General features: G+C 43.2%; 1 protein-coding gene across 9 annotated transcripts in view; it reads left to right on the top strand.

Annotated features, from left to right (window-relative positions):
* Positions 1 to 21,834, top strand: part of FBXW11 (F-box and WD repeat domain containing 11) — a 134,118-nt gene that overhangs the window by 51,629 nt on the left and 60,655 nt on the right. For 8 of the 9 annotated variants that reach the window (XM_054037038.1, XM_054037037.1, XM_054037039.1 and 5 more), the window contains one exon: positions 19,235 to 19,297. In XM_054037038.1, the coding sequence (XP_053893013.1) occupies positions 19,247 to 19,297 (51 nt within the window). In that variant the 5' untranslated portion in view covers positions 19,235 to 19,246. Of the gene's footprint in view, positions 1 to 14,951; positions 14,974 to 19,234; positions 19,298 to 21,834 lie in introns of those variants that run through there. The other variant, XM_054037036.1, reaches the window with a different exon arrangement.

The following is a 21,834-nucleotide window of genomic DNA, read 5'->3' as shown; positions in this document are numbered from 1 at the left end:
TGCGAAGGCCAGGTCTTCAACGGATGAGAAGAGTATCCATTTAATGCCTCTTGGCACGTCTTTTGTTGTATGCCGCGTTATGCAGTCAATGGCAATGTTGAAAAGGATTGCAGATATGACACCCTCCTCATGAACTTCTGTTTTTACTTCAAAATTGAACTCATTGTGATCAACACTGCATGTAAAGTTGAAATAGAAGCTTTTGATGACTTCGATTATGCAAAAAGGAATTCCACGCGCCATAGGCTGGTCCTGTGAATACTATCAAAAGCTTTCTCAAAGTCTATGAAATTGATGTAGAGTTGCTGTTGCCATTCTAAGCACTGTTCTATTATGTTTCGTTGAGTGAAGATGTGGTCTGTGCAGCCACATCCTTTCTGAAAACCAGCTTGCTCTTTTCTGAGAACGCTATCAATTGCCTCTGATATACGCTGTACTATGATCTTACACAGTACTTTGCTTGGCACAGATAAAAGTGTGATACCACGCCAGTTATTACAATCATTGAGAGTTCCTTTCTTTGTTATCTTCACTATAATCTCATTGGTCCCCTCATCTGGCACTTTTTCCCTTTACCAGACTGATGTAAATAGAGGGGCCAGGATAGATGCTGCTAATTTAGGATTTACCTTGAACAATTCTGCATTCAAGTTATCCTTGCCAGGAGCTTTCCCATTTTCAAAGGATTTGATGGCTTGAATGATCTCTTCCTTAGTTGGGGTGTCTGTGTTGATATCAAGATCTTCTGCCTCCTGGCTTCCTTTTTAGGTGGCTCTCTGTTCAGCAATTTTTTGAAATGCTTTGTCCAGCGCATTTCTTGTTCTTTTTCGGTTGTTAGTAGGTGCCCTTGTTTGTTCCTCATGAGAGTGTTTTTTGGTATCTGCCGTTTACCACTGATAAGCCGCGTCATTTTGTAGACGGTCCCTTGTTCACGAGCAGCTGCATTCTCTGCTTGTGTTTCCAGATTATCAATATAATACCGTTTGTCTACTCTCACAAGACATTTGACCTCCTGGTGTGCCTTCCTATATTGCTTGTGGTGTTTGTCCTTTAGCTTCTGGGATTTTGCGTCTAAAACTTTTTTCTTCAGGGCTTGTCTGGTTTCTATGGCATTCCATGTGCTGGTGTAATTCACTCCTTCCTTCTCTTCTGCCTGTAGCCTAGATAGGTTTCACGGCTCTGTTTATAAATTGCTGTTACTTTGTCCTACCAACCTGTTCTTTAACTGCAGAATGAAGGCTTTCTGTATTACAAGAAACTTCAGCATGTCAGTATCATCATGTCTATGTACAGTAATGCTCACTTAAAGTTGTCCCGGTTAACGTTGTTTCATTGTTACGTTGCTGATCGATAAGGGAATGCACTTGTTTAAAGTTGTGCAATGCTCCCTTCTAACGTCGTTTGGCAGCCACCTGCTTTGTCCACTGCTTGCAGGAAGAGCAGCCCGTTGGAGCTAGCTGGTGGGGGCTTGTAACCAGGGTGGACCGGCAGCCCCCCATCAGCTCCCCGCTCCCCTAAGTTCCCTGTGCTGCAGCCGCCCAGCAGGCTATCAGCAGTTCAGCTGTCCCTCCCCCCACTGCCGTGTGCTGCTCCTGCCCTCTGGGAGCAGCTCCAAGGCAGAGACTCCTGCTTGCTGTGCAGGAGGGGAAGGGGGGGCTAATGTCAGGGTGTCCCCCTGCTCCTGCACCCCACTTACCCCTTATGGACCTTGGCATTCAGGTCTCCCATGACGACAGTTAAGTCATGGCGTGGTACTCTCTCTGACTCTGCCTGTAGTGCAGGGTAGAATTTATCCTTTACTACTTCATCACTGTCATTTGTCAGAGCATAGCACTAAACCAGGGTGATGATATTGTTTCCCTTTCAGTCTGGCTCTCACAAGTCTGCTGCTGATGGATTTCCATTCAAGCAGGGAATGCTCCACTCCCTTCTTCAAAAGGATGGCAACACTTCATGTTGTCCATCATCCCGTCCAGAAAACAGCAAAGTTTCTCCCGAGGCTGTTGTTAATCTTCCTGATCCCATCCATCTGCTCTTGCTGACATCCATGATGTGTAAACGGTAGTGTCCCATCTCTGCTGTGACCTGAGCTACCTTCCCTGCTTTGTACTTAGTCTATATGTTCCAAAAACCAAGTTTGGTTTTCGTCTTGGTGTTGAGCACTTCAGTCTTCATGCCAGTGGCTTCCTTTTGGCTTTCACTACTGGCAGTCATACGGGTCATTGACTCCTGAAGGCCATCTCACACAGTCATGGTCGATTTCTCTGTCGCTGTTTCTGTAACACATTTTTGTTGTTGTTAGCCCTGTGCCTAACCCCCAACCTGGAGGACTAGGGTGTCTGTTTTGTCAGGCCCCTCCCCCACAGACCAATCCGGCATGGTTGAACCTACCAGGAGCAAAAAGCCCTCACCAACACTGACTCTGGGGATTGTTAGAGCATGCAAGCTGTCTCGCCACGACAAGGCATGGACACCAGAGGACAGACACTGGTTTTAGACAAAGCAAAAACAAGTTTATTAACCAAAAATGAGAGATTTTAAGTGATTATAAGGGATAGCAAACAGATCAAAGCAGATTACCTAGCAAATAAACAAAACACGCAAGCTAAGCCTAAAATACTATACAGATGGGATATGAATTGCAAATTCTAACCCTAAGTGATGGTACAAGCAGGCTGAAGATTCTTAAGGGGCCAGCTACACTTGCTTACAGCTTAAAATCCCCAGGTGTTCCATTCACAGGCTAAAAATCCCTTTAGCCTGGGTCCAGCACATCCCCCAGTTGAGTGTCTTTGTTCCTTAGGTGTTTCCAAGAGTCTCTTTGGGTGGGGAGTCAGTGAAGAACCGTAATGATGTCACTCCCCTTCCTTAAATAGCTTTTGCATATGGCGGGAGCCCTTTGTTTCAAAGCTTGGTTTCCACACCAGTCAGTGGAAAAACATTGGTATCTCAAGATGGAGTCCTGCACCAGGTGATCTGATCACATGTCCCTGTAGCCATAACTCGGGGGCTGTTTGCAGCATCCTCAGGAAGAGTCGTGTTGTGTCATACTCTTCCCCCCTCCCCCCCCGTGGGTGATAAGCTGCTTTCTAAGGCCTATTGTTTTCTCTAGACTGAGAGCATTCTGCCTTGTGGACATTCCCTATGTGTAAACACATTTGTAATAGATACATAGACAATATTCTTAACTTCAGATACAAAAATGATACATGCATACCAGTAGGATAATCATTTTCAGTAAATCATAACCTTTTCAATGATATCTCACATGACCTATCTTGTATAAAATCCATCATAATTGTGTCATAATCATATAATAATATAACTATGAAGAATATGGGGTGCAGTGTCACAACCTCTATTTGAAATATTTTAGGGATGGTCCACAAATGAAAAAGGTTTGAAACCCAACCACTGAATTAGAGTATTGCTTTCAGAAAGGCATCCAGTTCTGATTTAAAATGTCATGTGACAGAGAATCTATACCATACCTTGGTAAGCTGTTTCAGAGGTCAGTTACTCTGTTGAAAACATAAAATAAGATTAAAATTGTGCTTTATTTTCAGTTTGTTTTTCCTAGCTTTCACTTCCAGCCATTGGATCTTGCTACGTCCTTATGTGTTAGATTAAAGAGCCTTGTAGTGTCTCATACCTTCTCGTTTCTGGTATGAAAGACAAATTGCCAGTCTGAAGTATAACTTTTCCCTAGCCTGCCTTTGGGACAAATTGTATGATTGCTGAATGTTAAAGAGCTGATAACTATACTGAAATAGAATAGACTGCCAACCAATGCTACAGGATGTTATACATTCACTCCCGACGAAATTCTTTGCCAAAACATTAAAAATTCTGCGCCTAAAAATAAAAATTCTGCACACAATATTTTAAAATTCTGCAAATTTTATTTGTCAATGAATAAATGTGGAGGCTCCAGCATGGCAGTGGGGAGCACAGGCTACTGGCTGCCCGGAGGTGGGAGATCACCCTGCAGTCGCCCCTCCTGCCCCCCCCACTCCCCAGACACCACCCCCAAGGACACAGACTCAGCAGTGAGGAAGCACCTGGCCCTGACACAGCGCAAGGGCCAGGCTTTCCCCAGAAACCCCTCAGGGCCCTGCCCCTCTGCACTAGGCGCGGGCAGGAAGGCTCAGCCCAGCAGGATCCAAATGTGGGGGGGATCCAGGTGTGGGATGAGAGGGTTCTGTGTGTGGACAGCTCAGTGGGGGATCCATGTGTGGGAGGAATCTGGATGCACAGGGGCTCGTTGAGGGGTTCCAGGTGCAGGGGCAATGGGACTCTGCAGGGGAGTTCAGGTGAAGGTGGCTGGGGCTCAGTGGGGAGTCTGGGTGTGTGTGGGGCTTGTCGGAAGGTGTCTGGGTGCAGGGGTGAGGGTCTGGATGTGGGGGGGGCAGGCCTTGGCGGATGGGTCCAAGTGCGGGGGGTGGGGAGCTTGGCAGGAGTTTCTGTGTGAAAGGGGGGTCTCCGGATGCAGGGGTAAGGCTCAGTGGAGTGGAGGTTTGGGTGCAGGGGGCTTGGTGGGGAGGGTTATGGCTGCAGGGGGTGGGGATGAAAGCTTGGCAAGTTGGGGTCTGGATGTGCGAGATTAGGTGGAGGGGGGAGCATCTCCCTGCATGGTGATGCTTTTCCCAGCAGCTGAGGAGTGATGACGGAGGGTGCAGAGCTTCCTGCAGCTGCGGGAGGTTTCTGGGGGTGGATGTGAATTTGCCCCGGCTGCTCCTTTCAGGGGAAGAGCAAGTCCTGGCCTCCCCTAGCCCAGGCAGGACTAGCAGCTGAGCCTGGCGCAGAGTAGGAGCCACTGGCCGGAGCATCCCCCACTCCCCTGCAGTGATTTACCTTTCTGCTGGCTGCTCTGGGTGCCTGAACCGATGCACCTGCATTCTTGAGGAGAGGTGCATGACCACTCTTGCGGCTTCCCTATCAGAAAGTCATTTTTCTGCGGAGAAGTAAAGACATCTGGAGGGGGCGGGGGCGGGGGGGGGGGGGGGGAGGAGGTGAGCTCTGTGCACACGCAGTGGCACAGAATTCCCCCAGGAGTATAAACTTCTCACATTCTTGCTGTTCATTGCTCTGAGGAAGGATGTCTTCCTCTATCACCCAATATAACTTTTAAAAAATGATTGTTCAACTCTCCCACTTCCTTATTTGGTTTCATTAGCCTCTGATAGAGCGAGGTAGTCTAGTATCCTATTTTCACCAGTGAGGTTTAAAATAACTCTGATTTGGTGATGAGTTGGGGGAGAAGGGGAGAGAGAAGGGAAAGAGTGGAGGGAAAGATTTTAAAATATAATGTAAACAAAAAGGACTTATTGCAGCACTGGGACTAGATATTGCCAGGCGGCATTAGGGTGAGAGAGAAGGGGTGTGGGAAGAGGGGGTATTTTTTTTCAGAGGCAAGGGAGAAAGAGCTCAGTGTATTTCAGTACAATTTGATAATGATCTTTAACTCTGACTGTATCCTTTATTTAGCCCAGGACTTGGGCCTTGTCTGTGAGAGAGAATTTAACCAATTAAACAAATTCAAAAATTGATCCAATGAAACCAGTGTAAATCCCTAATGCACACTTAACCCGTTTAGCATTTGCTCATCTCAGTTTAGGTTCAATTGGCAACTAATTTAAGTGAAAGATATTAACCAAGGTGGATAAAAATCAGTGATTAAAAAAAAAAACATTTTTTTTGGTATTTAAATCAGATTTTTTTGATAAAATGCTTTTTGAGGAAAAAACCTATCTAAAGATAGTTTTAATTAACAATCATTATAGCTCAAAGATATCTCATCATGGAATAGGGATAATAAATTCTAATTCTATAGTATGAGACAATATATTCATGTAATGTTTAAGAAAAGTTTTGTAAATGAGTTCCAATAGTTCATGGATTAGGGAACCAATCTTATGGGGTTCCACAGTCTTCTGTATAGATGATTTAGGTTAATCTTTCTCTCTACCCAATGGGACTCAGTGCTCAGTCTAGAACAGGGGTAGACAACCTATGGCACGCGTGCCAAAGGCTGCACGTGAGCTGATTTTCAGTGGCATTCACACTGTCTGGGTCCTGGCCACCGGTCTGGGGGGCTCTGCATTTTAATTTAATTTTAAATGAAGCTTCTTAAACATTTAAAAAACCTTATTTACTTTACATACAACAATAATTTAGTTATATATTATAGACTTATACAAAGAGACCTTCTAAAAACATTAAAATGTATGACTGGCTAGGGTTACCATACGTCTGGATTTCCCCGGACATGTCCGGCTTTTTGGTGCTCAAATCCCTGTCCAGGGGGAATTTTCGAAAAGCCGGACATGTCCGAGGAAATAGGGAGGCATAAGCCAGGGTCCGCCCAGCCCCAGTATGATCCGCCAGGTCCGCAGCGCAGCCCAGTCGCCCCGGCTACATTGTAGCGAGCTTAGACGGGGGGGCGGTGCAGCCGCAGAAGGTGGCGGAGGGGCCGCTGCTGCCCCCACAGGCCGCGCATCCCAGCCGACCCCAGCCAGCAGCTCGGGTTTCCCTCATGGGCGGAGACCCCCGGCCACTGGGGGACCCTTCCTGCGGCCCCGTCGCCCTGCGCGGCTCGGAACACGGTGCCACAGGAACTGCCCCAGCGGGGACAGGCCGGGGAATGTGCGAGGCGGCGGGGAGTGCGGCGTGTGCCGGGGCTGCAGGGACCCGCGCCGCCCCGGTTGCCGCTGAGCCTCCGAAGCCCCCGCCAGGCAGAGGCTGCTGGGGGAGTAGGGCAGGCGGGGGGGTGCAGAGGCTGCAGGGCGAGGAGGAGCAGGGCAGGTTGGGGCATAGAGGCTGCAGAGGCAGGGGAGTGCAGGGGTAGGGCAGGTGGGGGGGTGCAGAGGCTGCAGGGGCAGTGGGGGGGTGAGTGGGGAGCAGGGGTCACAGGCTGCAGGGGCGAGGGGTGTGCAGGGGCTGCAGGGTGAGTGGGAGCAGGGGTCACAGGGGCTGCAGGGTGAGTGGGAGCAGGGGTCACAGAGGCTGCAGGGGCGGGGGGTGCAGGTGAGTGGGGAGCAGGGAAGCACTTAACAACCCCCAACCAAGATCAGAGCGGGAGGGGGAATGCAGGGTGCTCAGAGGAGGGGGCAGAGTTGGGGCAGGGACTTTGGGGAAGGGGTTGGAATGGGGGCGGGGAAGGGGCGGAGTTGGGGCGGGGCCGGGACCCCATGGAGTGTCCTCTTTTTTCAGTGTTGAAATATGGTAACCCTATGACTGGCATGCGAAACCTTAATTTAGAGTGAATAAATGAAGATTCAGCACACCACTTATGAAAGGTTGCCGACCCCTGGTCTAGACGATACCATCAGAGATGCTTAGTTTTGCAGTTCTCAAACTGTGGATTTCTCTCTCCAGAGATAACATGCTTGTTAACAGCAAAAATGTTTTAAAATAAATAAATAATATAGAGAGGTGAGAAATAACAGACCTCAGCCCTATTGTCCCTCTGCAGATTTGTGTACACAGAGTCAATCTCGTACCTCTCTCTAAAAGAGCAAAATTTCAAAAAGTTCAATGAATAGAAGATTGTTGGGGGCGGAACAGATCCGGACAAGGAGAAGAAGTCTGGAGATAAATGTGAGAAAGGAGGGACAGGCAGTAGAAACAAAAGTGAAACTGTTTGAGCAGCCTATTCCTGAAGTCTTGAGGTCTTTCTGAGTATAGCCTTCATTGATTTGAGATCTACCATACCATTCTCTCACTAGAACGGAAAACCTATAATGGCACAGGCTGTAAAAGAGACCCAGTTTGGGAATATTTTAATGAAGTTCCTCTACCTGTGAAGAATATGTATTAAGGGTATAACAACCAACAAGAATGCACTTTATGTAGAAATCCATGATTAAATTGAGTCTTCCTGACTAGTGATTTAAATCATGATTTAAATCAAATCCACCCTGATATTAACCCAATGAAGTTTAGTACTTTGTCTTCAAAGTGTCCTATAGACACGAACCAGAAACATTAAATGAATGGATAGAAACAAAATTTAAAAACAATTGTCCTTGACTTATTTTACACCTTATGTTTTCCCCTTCTCAATGAGGGAGTCTTATCTAAGGCTAGTTTACACTGGCAACGCACACCTCTGAGCGAGAAAGTTGCAGCGCTGTTAATTGCCAGTGTAGACAAGCCCTTAGTCTTCACTGTCCAAAAAGGGTTGTGTGTTTACTATAAGATAAGTAACCCATGTTAATTATCGCGCTGAAAAAAGTAGTGGAGATACAGGCTGAGGGAGTTTTTATTGCAGCGTGGCCTAGGAGAGATCAGCACACCCTCTTTTGCGCCTCTTTCCCCCCCCCCCCATTGCCCTAATCTAGATATGTTGCTGTAAAAACTGCCTGAACCTCATCTCCTCTAGGATTTTACAGCAAGATAGCTAGTGTGCATTAGTTATTTTGCTGTAAACACACCTTTTTTGGCAGTGAAGATAGAGCCTTATAACTTCATTACTGATTACTGCTAATTGGATAATTCCTCATCTCTTCCTCCCCCACCCCCCCAACTGTAACCAGGATGGAATCTCTGCCTCCTTCCTTCCACTGTAGCCTGCCATCAAATGCAGGAGTAAAATTCTTTCTGCCAAGAGAGCAGGTGAATCACTCATTGATTGGTATAAACAAATACTGGCAGATCTACATTTGTGCCAATAGTTATTACCTCTTTCTAACCTTGAGGTTGGAGCTACTGCAATAGTAGCATTTCTCTGCACAGTGGCATCTGTGGACTTTGATGCGGGCAATTACTCTAAACATTATTTGTTGTAAGAAAAGTGAGTTGATTTAGTATCTCCTTGTGTAGTGTAAAACTAGTGATTCTTCAACTTTTTATAGTGCATCTTACCAATGTCTCATGGACACCTCCCTCACAGTTGCAAGACTGTCTCCCATTCATGATCATGTAACATCTGTGTTCCTATCAGGATGTCATGCCTGAACCCTGCTTAGTAAATTAGCAAGTTCTGGCCACTGCTTTTGAAACAAGCTTAGATTATTAATTTTCAAGGTTGTTTGAATCCATCCACAGGTTCCCCCCCCCCCTTTCAATACATTAAAACAAAAAGCCATGGAAGGACTTTGACATATTTTTAGTACAATTTTCATTGCGTGGGGGGCGGGGGAGGGGGACTTAACTAGCTTTCTGTAGAGTAACTTTTCTGGTTTGGTCTGGAGAGAGAAATTACAAAGTTGATTCTTTAACTCTAATTGGAATTAGCTTCCCTGGACAGTATACCATTCTAGGAATCTCCCACTTACTGGTTTGTCTTTATGGGTTGATTCTCATTCAGGTTGAGTTAGTGCAGCTCTTTCATTAGTTGTCTAGCTGCAGCTGAGTAAAAACTGATTAGTCTTGTCAACATTCACTGCTGTTGTTCAGAAGCTTAGAAACAATGAAACTGATGATATTCCGGTCAATTTCACTCTGCTGTTGCCTGGGGAAAATGAGCACCAGAGGCGGTAAGCACAGGAGTTTTTATTGGGGAGGAATACCCAAAAATTGAGGTTGGAGAAAAGTACAGAAGGAGCCTCCTCTCACTTTTGCAGGATGCTCTGGGCTGGAAGTAGGTGGGGAACAGAATGTTTGTTCTCCCTTCCAGCAATCAAAGGGGAATAGGCTGGAGGTGGAGCTTCTAATTTCAGACACCTAAATGCAGTTATATATAAAAATTGGAGTCTTTACCAAGCACTAGGAACAACTGGTCTAGGAACAACTGGTAGGAGTTCCAAGAGCTTTCTTTTGCCTAGTAGCTTAGATGTGTTTTTTGCTGAATGGGACCCATCCAAAGCAGTGAGTGCTATGCAAATTTAGCTCCCTCAGGCAGTGGCGGTGGCTTAAGGAAATATAGTAACAAAACAAACACCAAAAAAAGGACATTTCCTCTTCCCTTGTTTTCATACACTTGAATTAAGACCTGTGCTTTAGTCATCTAAAAAACAAATGTCTAGGGCCTTGTGGGCCTATTTTCCTGTGCCTGATGGGAGCTCATTTCTGTGATCTTAGATGAGTTGGGGTTACTCAGCAAACACTCCTAAAGAGCTTGATTTTGTTTTTTTACTGAAAGATAAAAGACCATACTAAATCGGTGAGTGAATTTATAAATGCAAAACATCTTGTAGAAATACATTTTTCATCCGGCATAGATATTTAGTGTCTTCTAAATGAATATTTGAACCAGCCTACTGTTGGTGGTTTGCACAACTCTCAGTCCACTAGGTTATTTGAACCATTTCTCCTATACTTAAAGCAACAGCAGCAGAAGCTATGAATATGCAGAACTGTAGTGATGGGCTCTGCATCTCTGGCTTGAAAAAATATATTTTGCTGTTGTGTTCTTTCCTAGAAAAAGCCAACATTAAAGTTGAAGTCAAGTGCTCAGAAGTTAAGAAATGCCAGAAGTAAGGTGGCCTTTGAAGTAAGGTGGGATAATCCCCATTTTACAGATGGAGACCTGAGGCACAGAGACTAAGGTTAAATTAGAACCTGTAAAACGTTTTATTGGTAACTTTTCCAGCGTCTTACAGAAGTGCTGTGGCAGAGGCAGGGTTACAATCCAGTTCTTGGGGTAGAATTTAACTGCCTTAACCAGAAGACTATCCTTTCTTTTCCAGCATTTCCCCTGCCCTGTTCACATTACACCTTCTAACTTCTGCAGCAAATGACGCAGGATTCCTACAGGCATCAGCCCAATACAGTACACAGTCCTGTGTCCATCCTTTGCACTAACATTGTAATCTTACTGCTCTTTTAACACAATGGTTTAAATGTAATTTCTTCATTTTTAAAAAAGCAGTAAATTGAAAAAAAAAAAAAAATCCCGTTTTTTGGAACCATATTGACTCTCATATGGGTCACACCTGGTTGGGATCTTTAAATTGACAGCCCAGACCTCGAGCCAATGGAGTTACTGGTAGCAGTACTAGCTCTTATCCACTATGGGCTTGTCTACATTACTGGCTGGATCGATGGGCAGCGATCGATCCAGCGGGGGTCGATTTATTGTGTCTAGTCTAGACACGATAAATCGACCGCCGAGCGCTCTCCTGTTGACTCCAGTACTCCACCAGGGGGAGAGGCGCAGGCGGAGTCGACAGGGGAGTGTTAGCCCTCGACTTACCACAGTGAAGACACCGCGGTAAGTAGATCTAAGTACATCGACTTCAGCTACATTATTCACATAGCTGAAGTTGCGTAACTTAGATTGATTCTCTCTCCCTCTCCCCCTGGTGTAGACCAGGCCTATGGGGACCAACCACTAGAGGGAGATGGGATATTTTGCTAGTGGGGTTTTATGTCTCCCAAATTACCCCTTGTCCCCACACACATGGCACCTTCCACCCTCCCTCCCTGCCCACCCCTTTGCATTTGAGTCAGGCTGCTTCTTTCTTCCATGCTGCCTGAGTCTAGTGAGTCCACTTGCAGCCTGGTCCAGCCTGGTACTGCAGCAGCCCCTGGCAGACAAGAGGTTCAACTGAAGGGAAAATGGTGTTCAGTCCATGTAGCTCAGGGATGGAGCATGCTCAGTCACTACCTGAGGATGAATCATATGCAGTCCAGTTGGCATGTAGGAGCTGTGTGGGGATGGAGCATGCTCAGTGCAGATGGAATCTTTGGTGCCTCTAACCCTCTGCTGATCATGTTAAAAACTGCAATTTTTCAGGGTCTCATAACGGCCAAATTTCAGAGGATTTTCATGACGCCAGAATGCATGTCTAGGACACCAGGGTTGGCCCCCTGCTAAATTTCAGATTCCTGCTCTAAAGCATGGAGGTGTTAAAGCTACTCAGTTTAAACTGTTTTTTTTAACATGGGCAAATCATCTTTCCTAACCTCATTCTAGGAAATAGCTGAACCATTTTTTTGGAGACTTTCCATAAAACTTCAGACAAAGATACCTGACTTTAAAAACTTTTTAGCCAGAACAATTATTTTGGCAAAATTACGAACAATTGAAAACAGGATTTTGTGATTGGAAGTAGTAGGCAACCTTAAATTTAGGCATTGCTATAAGCACAATCTGTAATTACATACACAAAGCTATGTTACAAGAATGTTAAGGTTGCAAAGTCACACACTCAGTAGTTACGAAATGCCAGAATTATGTTTTGAAACACCTTTTTTCTGTCCCCTTGTGTATGGTATGGTATAATCTTTAATTACATCATTGCATTCTAGGTTTTTGTCTACCGGTCCCCCTGTCTCCATCTGTGCATGGGATGGACGGTGCTTAGGAAATATAGTGATTGTACAATATTTATCTACTTTATCCCTTGTGTGACACCATGCACTCTTTATTGTACACCATTGAAGCCTTGCAACATACACAATTATTAATTTCTTCATGAGCTTTTCTGTGGTGCTCATCACTGGAGTATCTGAATGCAATATCGTTACCCTTGTTTTAGAGACAGGGACGGTTGAGTTCCAGCACTTCGGAAAATCAGATTCCAGGTATGTCAAGTTGAGTGCCCAGGAAATCCAGAAACAATGGCCACCTGAGAAAATGTTGATCTGTGTGTCTTTGCTTAGCATCACATAAGAAATCTGACAGGGTAAGGATTGTTTCTGGATGGCATCTGACTGCCTTAATCACGAGACTATCCTTTCTCTTCTTGTAGTCTCCTGCCTCATTCTCTTCTCTCCTTCCAACTTCCAGACCATTTGAGGCAGGTGTCCTACAGACAGCAGCCAGGTTCGCCCAACAACCCTAATTCATTCGCTGAGCCTGTGTGGCTTGTATAATGAATGAGGCAGGGGTCTGGTGGGAGAAAAAAACAAATAATAAAAGATTTTCATAATGCATACACACAACGGAGCTGAATTAAGGTTTCATGGACAACCTTAATTCTGAGATTTCTGAACTTCCAGATATGAAACTTGCTAGGTGTCTAAAAAGGAAAAGGCATAAATTTGATTGTTCAGTTGCCATACACATCATGTGTCAGCATGATTTGAAATAAAACAGTGGATTGCCTATGCATGAGCAGCCCCATTTTACAGGCAACACAGCTGATGATTGAGAAAGAGGTTCTTTGAGAGGCAGTGTGGATAGGTGAGTTGGATTTGGGTCTGTCATATTGGAGATCTGGGTTCTAGTTCTCAGTGGGGTATGAGGTCTTCCTCAAAAAGGATTGTGAGGGTTCAGAATTATTACTTCTAGTCAGAAGAAGTGAGCCTAGAACTCATGGTCTTCTGGTTTCCAGTGCAGGCCAAAGAATATTTTGATGGGGTGTAGCAACATTAGGATCTGTTTTTTCTGTGTCCTGCATGGAGTGAGTGCTATCTGAAATGCTGAAGTGAGGTGTACGCCAGCAGTGCTATAGATTGAGTGTGGCATGTTGCCCAAAATGGCATTTCCTTTACCCCAGGTGTATCTTTCTGTACATTTCAGAGTTCTGGGGGTGGTGGAGCTCTTCAAAAATGTCACAAGTATGTCTGTAATATAAAGTGTCAGGAACCCTTAATACAGGGGTTTCTGCTATCCCTCTTACAATAAATTGGACTAATACTAACCATGTGGTTTAGATGAACAGAAAAAGCAATGGTTAAACATAATTAAGATTTTGGAACACTTTATTTCTAATTATTTTAAAAAAATTTGTCTTAGTGTGTTAATCTCGGGGAAAACAGGTTGGAAATCTATATGCAACTTTGACATATGTTGTACAATATACACTAGAAAAATAGTATTTTCTTATGTAATAGGTACTTATGTTATGCCTACTCATATAATTACTTTTGTCACCAACAATGATTGATTATGGTTGGGATGATTTATATACCCAGGTATATAAAAGAAAATGGAAGATGTTCTGAAATCCTGATTACGTGTAATGATTGCTTTTTCCGTTAATCTATGCAACATGGTTAGTATTAGTCCAATTGATTGTAAGGGGGATGGCAGAAACCCCCTGTATTAAGATTTCCTATCACATTGTTACAGACATTGTGAAATTTTTCCAAATGTACCTGGGAAGTGAATTGGCTTTAAAATTTTGGCACATTCCAAAAGTTATATATTTAACTAAAATTCAGTTTTATGCTATAGTAGGTTTATAGTATAATTCATTACTGTGCTTTTCATCTGCATTGGTTTTTCTTTCTCCTTTTTCTGTTTTCTTCCCCTTCTCTGTATAATTTCCCTTTTTTCTCTCTTGTCTATAAACAACTCCAGTTGGTTAACTTTGTAATTTTATGGCATCCTCTTGTAGTTATACCAAGGGCACTCAGTTGCATGTTTCAGGGCATAAATTAATTGCTTCATGGGGCTGACGACAACTCTTGTATCCACCTATACTCAAAACATTGTTCAATTGGTTACATGCATTATGGGGATTTCACCAGTTTGTGAAGCATCTACTATTCCCACAGTCGGAATTTCTGGCTTGATGGGCAGTGGTCTAACCCACCTGTACAAAATTCTTTCCACTTATCTAGGAGTTGTAGATTTTATTGATAAGTTTTTATTAATGCTATTTAGGTTGTCAGCTTTGTGGGAAGGGAACTATTTAAAATGTTCATGGTAAATTTCATAGAATTTGTCAAAATTTTCTAAAGCATGTTCATTTCAATGTTTCCTGTGCTTTTCTCTCATTATTTATGTTCCTCCTCTTCCTTTCCATATAATATTCTGTGGAGTTCTCACACCCATGAGACATCAAAGTTTTGCCTTCCAACTCAATAACACTTTCATTTCACCTGTCTCTCTTGTTCATTTGTACAGTTTGATCCTTAATGCTTAGCTGTGTGGAGCCCAGAACCTAAACAGTCAAGACATGCCCTAGGATACTTGCATGCTGTTGCAGCTTCTGCATTAGGGGCCTAGGTATCCATCTGAGATCTCAAGACTCCACAAAGTTTCTGTAAGGATTGAAGACTATAGGAATTAAAGGGATAGATTGGAAAACTAGGAGTCAGAGCATGGCAAGGAAGATGAGGATTATGAGGGAGGATGTAAGTATATGCTTTAACTCCCTATTGTGATAATTCCACCCGCATTCTAGTAATTTAAAAGATTAATAGACAATACTATGCATATATTAATACTGGGATATTCTCTAGATTCCAAAGGAACTCAGTTGTATCATTACCACTGCCTATTAGTCCAATTAGTTAACACATTCCAATAGCAAACTTCTATGGATATAACGTATTAGCCAGTGCATTCTAAACTTCTATCCTAATAGACCACACACTGTTTATTTTTAACACCTACTAGCTGATTGAGTTGGATCCTAGAAATGTCCATGTAATCAGCTATCACATATTAAAAGTGTACTCTCCCTGGGCCCTACTAAAGTTTATTACATGTTAACTAACATTCCCATCACATACACATTTTTGTCCTAGATAAACTCTTATGGTGAATAGGCTGAAAAGTAAACAAACTGGTAGTGCGTCATTGAAGTGGGGAAAGGCTAAATATTAGCCAAGTGAAAATACAAAGTCAGGGAGAGAGAAACAAATTTATCTTTCTTTAAGACTGTATTACAAACTAATTGTTTTGAAGGTGGCAGTATATTTAATTTACAGATCCTTTACAAGGACATCACTTACAGCATGCTCCACACTATACAAGAGACAGGTGTCAAGACAGTCTCTGCTCTGGGGAGTGTAGAGTCTAGAAGATTTATTATAACTATACTAATTTTATTTCTTGATTAAATGGCGCTGTAGAGCTACTGGTCCTTTTTTATGGAAGACAAGGAGTAAGTGAGCAGAGCAGCCTTTTAGGGCTTGGCTACCCTGGCACTTTATACCTCAATAAAGCCTCCCAGAGCGCTCTACCTTACTCCCCTTCCACACTGGCAAGGCACGTAGAGCGCTCCTGGTACTCCACCTGCACGACTGTTGTGTATTGGCTGAGATGCCTTAGGGCCAGTGTGAACGAGGAGTTATCTGCAACGGCGTTTACTGAGTGAGTGAGAGAGAGGCAGGGGGGCTAGAGGGATCTGAACTTACAAGACAGTGTGCTGACACACTCTCAGCAATGTGAAAACCTACTCTCTCTCCCCCCACATAAAAACAACACACTCCACCCCACCCCCCTCATTTGAAAAGCATGTTGCAGCCACTTGAACGCTGGGATAGCTGCCCATAATCCACCGCTCCCAATGCTGCCGCAAATGTGGCCACGCCAGTGCGCTTGCAGCTGTCAGTGTGGACAGACTGGAGCGCTTTCCCTAGTGTGCTCTCCGAAGGCTGGTTTAACCCAGAGCGCTCTACAGCTGCAAGTGTAGCCAAGCCCTTAGTCACTGCTCATTTTTCTTGGTGGTAAGGGGAGTGAGGAAAAATGACCTCTCAGCCATTTGTGTTGAGATGGGGAGGGAGCAAGAAGCAGAAAAGTAGTGGGAGTCAAGTCCAGGTGGGATGGCAGCTCAGAATTGAATTATTTGGGGAAACAAGACTGATTCAAATATGCTGGACTTTTTGAGGGGAGTGGCAACATTTTATCTTTCACCTGGGTTGGTCTGCTGAATACACCAACCTCAAGTCATCAGATTAAAAGAGCATTCAACCTCCTTTTCATTTCAGTTTTTTGTGGTCTGTTACCAGTGAGTTTTTTTTTTACTATGCTATCATGTGAAACGAACTGTTCTTTTTTTATATTTATATTTCACCTTTAAAGGGAGATGATCTATACCAAGGGTAGGCAACCTATGGCATGCGTGCCGAAGGCGGCACGCAAGCTGATTTTCAGTGGCACTCACACTGCCTGGGTCCTGGCCACCAGTCTGGGGGCTCTGCATTTTAATTTAATTTTAAATGAAGCTTCTTAAACATTTAAAAAACCTTATTTACTTTACATACAACAATAGTTTAGTTCAGGAATCGGCAACCTTTGGCACGGGCTGGTTTGTTTACCTGCTGCGTCCGCAGGTTCGGCCGATCGCGGCTCCCACTGGCCGCGGTTCGCCGCTCCAGGCCAATGGGTTGCTGATCCCTGGTTTAGTTATATATTATAGACTTATAGAAAGAGACCTTCTAAAAACATTAAAATGTATTACTGGCACGCGAAACCTTAAATTAGAGTGATTAAATGAAGACTTGGCACACCACTTCTGAAAGGTTGCTGACCCCTGATCTATACTCTTCTTTAAACAGGTGCAACTAATTTATTCCATTGTTAGTAGTTCTTAGGCATTTGCACCTGCACTTCCTGCAGAATTTTCACTTGAATATTTTTGACTTTGTGTCGTTATCCTTGATAACTCACTGGGCTTTTGTTAGTCTTCCAGTATCACTTATTGGTATGAATGGACAGAGTACCAGTAATTGTTGTCTCTTAATTCGTGCTCCTTCTGGATGGCTGTGCAGTAGCAAATAGAATCATGCATAAAAAGCGTTGTTTACATTGGTGACAGTGCTGCTGCGTTTAAAAACCAGATAACACAATCCCAACCAGATGATCATTTTAAAACATGAGGCAAAGGTGTGTAGCTTTTTCAAGTGTAATTGTGCTTAACATATGTATAAGTCACCTCAAAGAAATGTATGAAAATTTTAAACAAATATAAATAGAACTGCCTTTGTCTGTATTTGGAATCTTCTCCTCCACTTTTTGTTGTATTTGTCTCTGCTGCTTGCATCATAAGCAGATGAGTTTGCTTTTTTTCTTCCAGGCATATTCCTCTGGCTGGCAATGTGCAGAACTTTCACAATGTAATTCTTCAAAAGTGATATGCCATTTCTCTGTAACAGGAAGCCAGGCAGGAGGGACTCAAATAAGTTTTAGAGGGAAGCTCTACAGTTAACAGGGGGGTCAGTGAGTGTAGCTTTATGGGTAATGCTGTTTTATTTTTCTAATAAGCTTCCTCTTTTGAAATAAAGCTGCTTTCTGTGATTCACTATTATCACATGACAAAAACTGTGGAGGAGGGGGGAAGGGTGGTAAATATGCGTTCAGAACACAGCTAGTACCCTGGAAGGGGGAGTCGGCTCCTAAGCAGTTGTGTGTACAGTTTCTATCAGAGTGAGCTCATAATGGAGAGAGCCCCCCTGCCCCTCCCCCGCCCCCAAAAGGGCAGGGAAGCAAGATAAAATATACAAGCAAGAGTGGGTATAAGACTCATCTTAATTCTACTTTTTCCTCCAGAACAAGTGATATATAAAGGAGAAGGAAAAAGGGATAACATCAAAATATACACATCTGTATAAATATCTGTAATTTTCATTTTTTAAAAATACACAGCTTTCCCTGACAGCCCCTTTGCCAATCCGTTATCAATTGGCCAATTTCTTACAGGTATGAGTGATGGAGGGGAGGAGAGGGAATGGGTATGTAGGGTGAGTCCAGTGAATACTGATTGCAGAGGTATGAGGAGAAGCATTGAGTAAGTTGGGATTCATGAGTTTGATTGGTGGAGAGAATGCATGACTGTTTCAGTTTTAGTGGCAGAATCGAGTGAGTGAATGTGGGCAGGTAGTGGAGAAAAGATGTGAACTCAGGGAAAAGGAAAGCTCGAGGGGAGAATGGAGCATGGATGTTGAGGGAGGCGGATGTCAGGTTTTCCATAAAAAAAAATGGAAGGGAAGAAAACAGGAGAAAGTGAAAAGGGAAAGAAGTTTGAAGTGAGATACATACTGGTAAAGATGGAAGGGAAAAAGCTATCAGAATTCTTGAAAGGAAAATAGAAGTAAAGGGAAATGGCAGGTTCCAAATCTCTTGGGACATTGCCATTTACAGTTCTTAATCAGCTACAAAGTAGTCTGTAGGGAACAATCCTACACTGACTTAGTGGGCTGGATGACTTGATAGGTCTTTTATGTCCTATTACATGTATAAGAAGGTGTACTGACTGTTTTTTTCACCAGATGTATGTATTTTGACTTCACATCAGAAGCTGCTTGTTTAATCACTTCAGCAATTTTCCTGTTCACCTGAGGGAGTTTAATTCTAATTAATGGATTTATTTCCCATTGAGATGATCATTAAAAAGGCTAGATGAGAGCCTGTTGATGGAAATTGAAGAGGGGTCAGAAATGGAATTATCTTTACTGTAAATGGAATCAGTGAACATGCTCTAGTTCATTGGAAATCTTAACATTTATGGTATCTAGATTTATGTGACTAGAAATCTCTTGTAATATTCGATAGGAAAATGTTTTATCTTTTTTGGATGTGCTTTTCAAAATGTTTGCACAGGCATGGAATTGCCACAAAATTTAAACACATGCAGAGGAAAATTAAAATAATATTTCTGTTTTTTCCTAGAACACATCAGTAATGGAGGATCAGAATGAAGATGAATCTCCAAAGAAAAATACCCTATGGCAGGTATGACTGAGGTGCCCAAGGGAAGGCAGTAAATGATGTATAGATAGTTGGCATTATTTTCAATATTTCTGCCTTTGAGAAAGCTTGCTCCTGCAAATTGAATGTCCCACTTATGCATAGTAGACTTGATGCCATCATATATTTAGCTCAGAGTGGAGTCCTCAGGTAGAAGATGACAGTGATGGACAATTTATACATGACTTGTTCTTTCCAGATTTTTAAAACTTTCTTCACTCTACCTTGACATGAGACAATTTCATCATCAAAACATGCATTACAGTACAAATTCATAAAATAGAGACACAGTGCAATGGCCATAAATGGAAAGAACAATGTCTAGCACTGCCCTACCAGTGCAAGAAAACTGACCGTTGTTGAAATATGCATAACAGATATTGTTTTCTAGAGGAAGGTGAGTGTGTATTCCAAGCTTACTGCCTTTACGCTCTGAAGCACAGTTCCTTCCTGACTCTAGATTTAATTTGATCAGTTATTGCCAGATAGTAATCATTCATCTCTCCTGAGAAGTTTAACCTGCTATATGGAATGCGGCTTAGACTAGAGTTGACTCTAAAACAAGGAGGAAGTCTTGTGTAAAGGCAGTCACGTGGTCTCTGCCTGAGACCAATAATCCGTAAATCTATGGATTTATTTCAGAGTAAAATAAACAGTCAAAATTGCCTGTCCATAAAATCTTGTCCTTTTTAAAAAACAGATTATAGGGCAACTTCTCCTTGTGTGCTGATGTTTTGATATTTAAATGGTCATCTCCCTAGCTATGAACTTTACTCCCTATACAAGCGGAATAATCCAAAAGATGGTGTAGTGTATAACTATTGTCATGTATAAAGAAGAGGTAGATGAATAAAATATGGAATGTCAGTAACAAATGCTTCTTGAGACATTGCTGCTCAAACCTTAACCTTTTAGACCTGGTCATAGACCACATGTGCAGAAACTTTATGCTTTTTTTCTGTGAAAAAGTAAAGGGAAGAGGAAGAAAATCTTTGAGATATGTGCGACTGCTTGGTTACATGCTCCCCTTCAATTCTGTTCTCTTTATTTTACCTTTCTGGGTGGTGTTTGTAGCCATGTTTGTATCAAATTTTCCCTGAAAGCATTTGGGGCTACAAGCAATCCCTTACTTGTTTAGTTCTTTCCTCCCTTATGTTTACTACCTGTGCAATTTTGGTGTCTTGCAAATTTGAGGTTTGCTCAACTGGTACACCAGAGCAACACCCAGCAAAGAAAGGCATGAAACAACCACTCTGCTGGTTTAAGTGGTATTTATTCTTTAGTTTCAAGAGGCTTTTGGAAACTTAAGGAATCCTGGAGCAAACTGAAATTAGCAGTAAGTATCACTTCTTTTCCTACAAACTCTGCAGACCTACCTTGAAATGCTCTGTGGATCAATTTGCACATCTAAGGGTATGTCGACACAGTCAACGTTAAAGTGCAGCTGCGGCAACACTTCAGTGTCGTCGTGTAGTCGCAAGCGCCGGGTGACAGCTTTCCCAGCGTTGTAATAAAACCACCTCTGTCAGGGGAATAGCTACCAGTGCTGGGAGCATGGCTCACAGCGCTGTAGCACTATCTACACTGCCACTTTAGAGCACTGAAACTTGCATCGCTCAGGAGTGTGTTTTTTCACACCCCAGAGCGAAGGAAGTTTCAGTGCTGTAAGTGGCAGAGTATACAAGGCCTAAGTGTCTGCATATAGTCTCTAAGGTGCCACAAGTACTCCTGTTCTTTTTGCATATAGCATAGTGGATTAATGCATAACTGTTTTAGATCTGGAAGCTCTAGTCTCACATTTTCAGGGTACAAGTGACGCTTAGCCTGATGTCAGTATACTATTGTTCCTAGTGGAGCTGTCCTGTTTCTTGCTATCACTCTTCCTGCCTAAACTCCAGAATGTCTTGTCATCCTATAATAGTGCTTATTATGTGATTCAAACACTAGATGGTGGTGTATGCACAGTGATGGTTAGAAATTCTTACCAATTATTGAGAATGTTTGGTACCAAGAAGTATCATGGAAGTAGGCAGTATGGCCTTGAACTCTTTCTTCTACTCTTGAGTGAAAGAGTAGAGTTTGGAGGGGAGGGATAGCTCAGTGGTTTGAGCATTGGCCTGCTAAACCCAGGGTTGTGAGTTCAATCCTTGAGGGGGCCACTTAGGGATCTAGGGCAAAATCAGTACTTGGTCCTGCTAGTCAAGGCAGGGGGCTGGACTTGATGACCTTTCAAGGTCCCTTCCAGTTTTAGGAGATAGGATATCTCCATTAATTAATTATTATTAAAAATTTAACTTCTGTAGTGGTGTCATCCATGGCGAGATCTCTTACAGCACCCAAGTGGAAAATTAAAAACCAAGGTCCCATTTAATGGTCCTAGGTGTTGGCATTTGGACACCCTCAGGTGGCAGGAGTGGACTGTTGTTAAGGAAAGGATCTATAATTTACAAATTCCTGTCAGTTTTCAATGATGGGGCAAGAAATGGGCAGTGCAACTTTTAATTTTCTATTTCTAATTATTA

Source organism: Malaclemys terrapin, chromosome 8 (genome assembly GCF_027887155.1).
Source record: "Malaclemys terrapin pileata isolate rMalTer1 chromosome 8, rMalTer1.hap1, whole genome shotgun sequence".
Lineage (NCBI taxonomy): Eukaryota > Metazoa > Chordata > Testudines > Emydidae > Malaclemys > Malaclemys terrapin.
The sequence above is the reverse complement of the archived record's forward strand: the minus strand, read 5'-3'. Positions and strand labels throughout refer to the sequence as shown.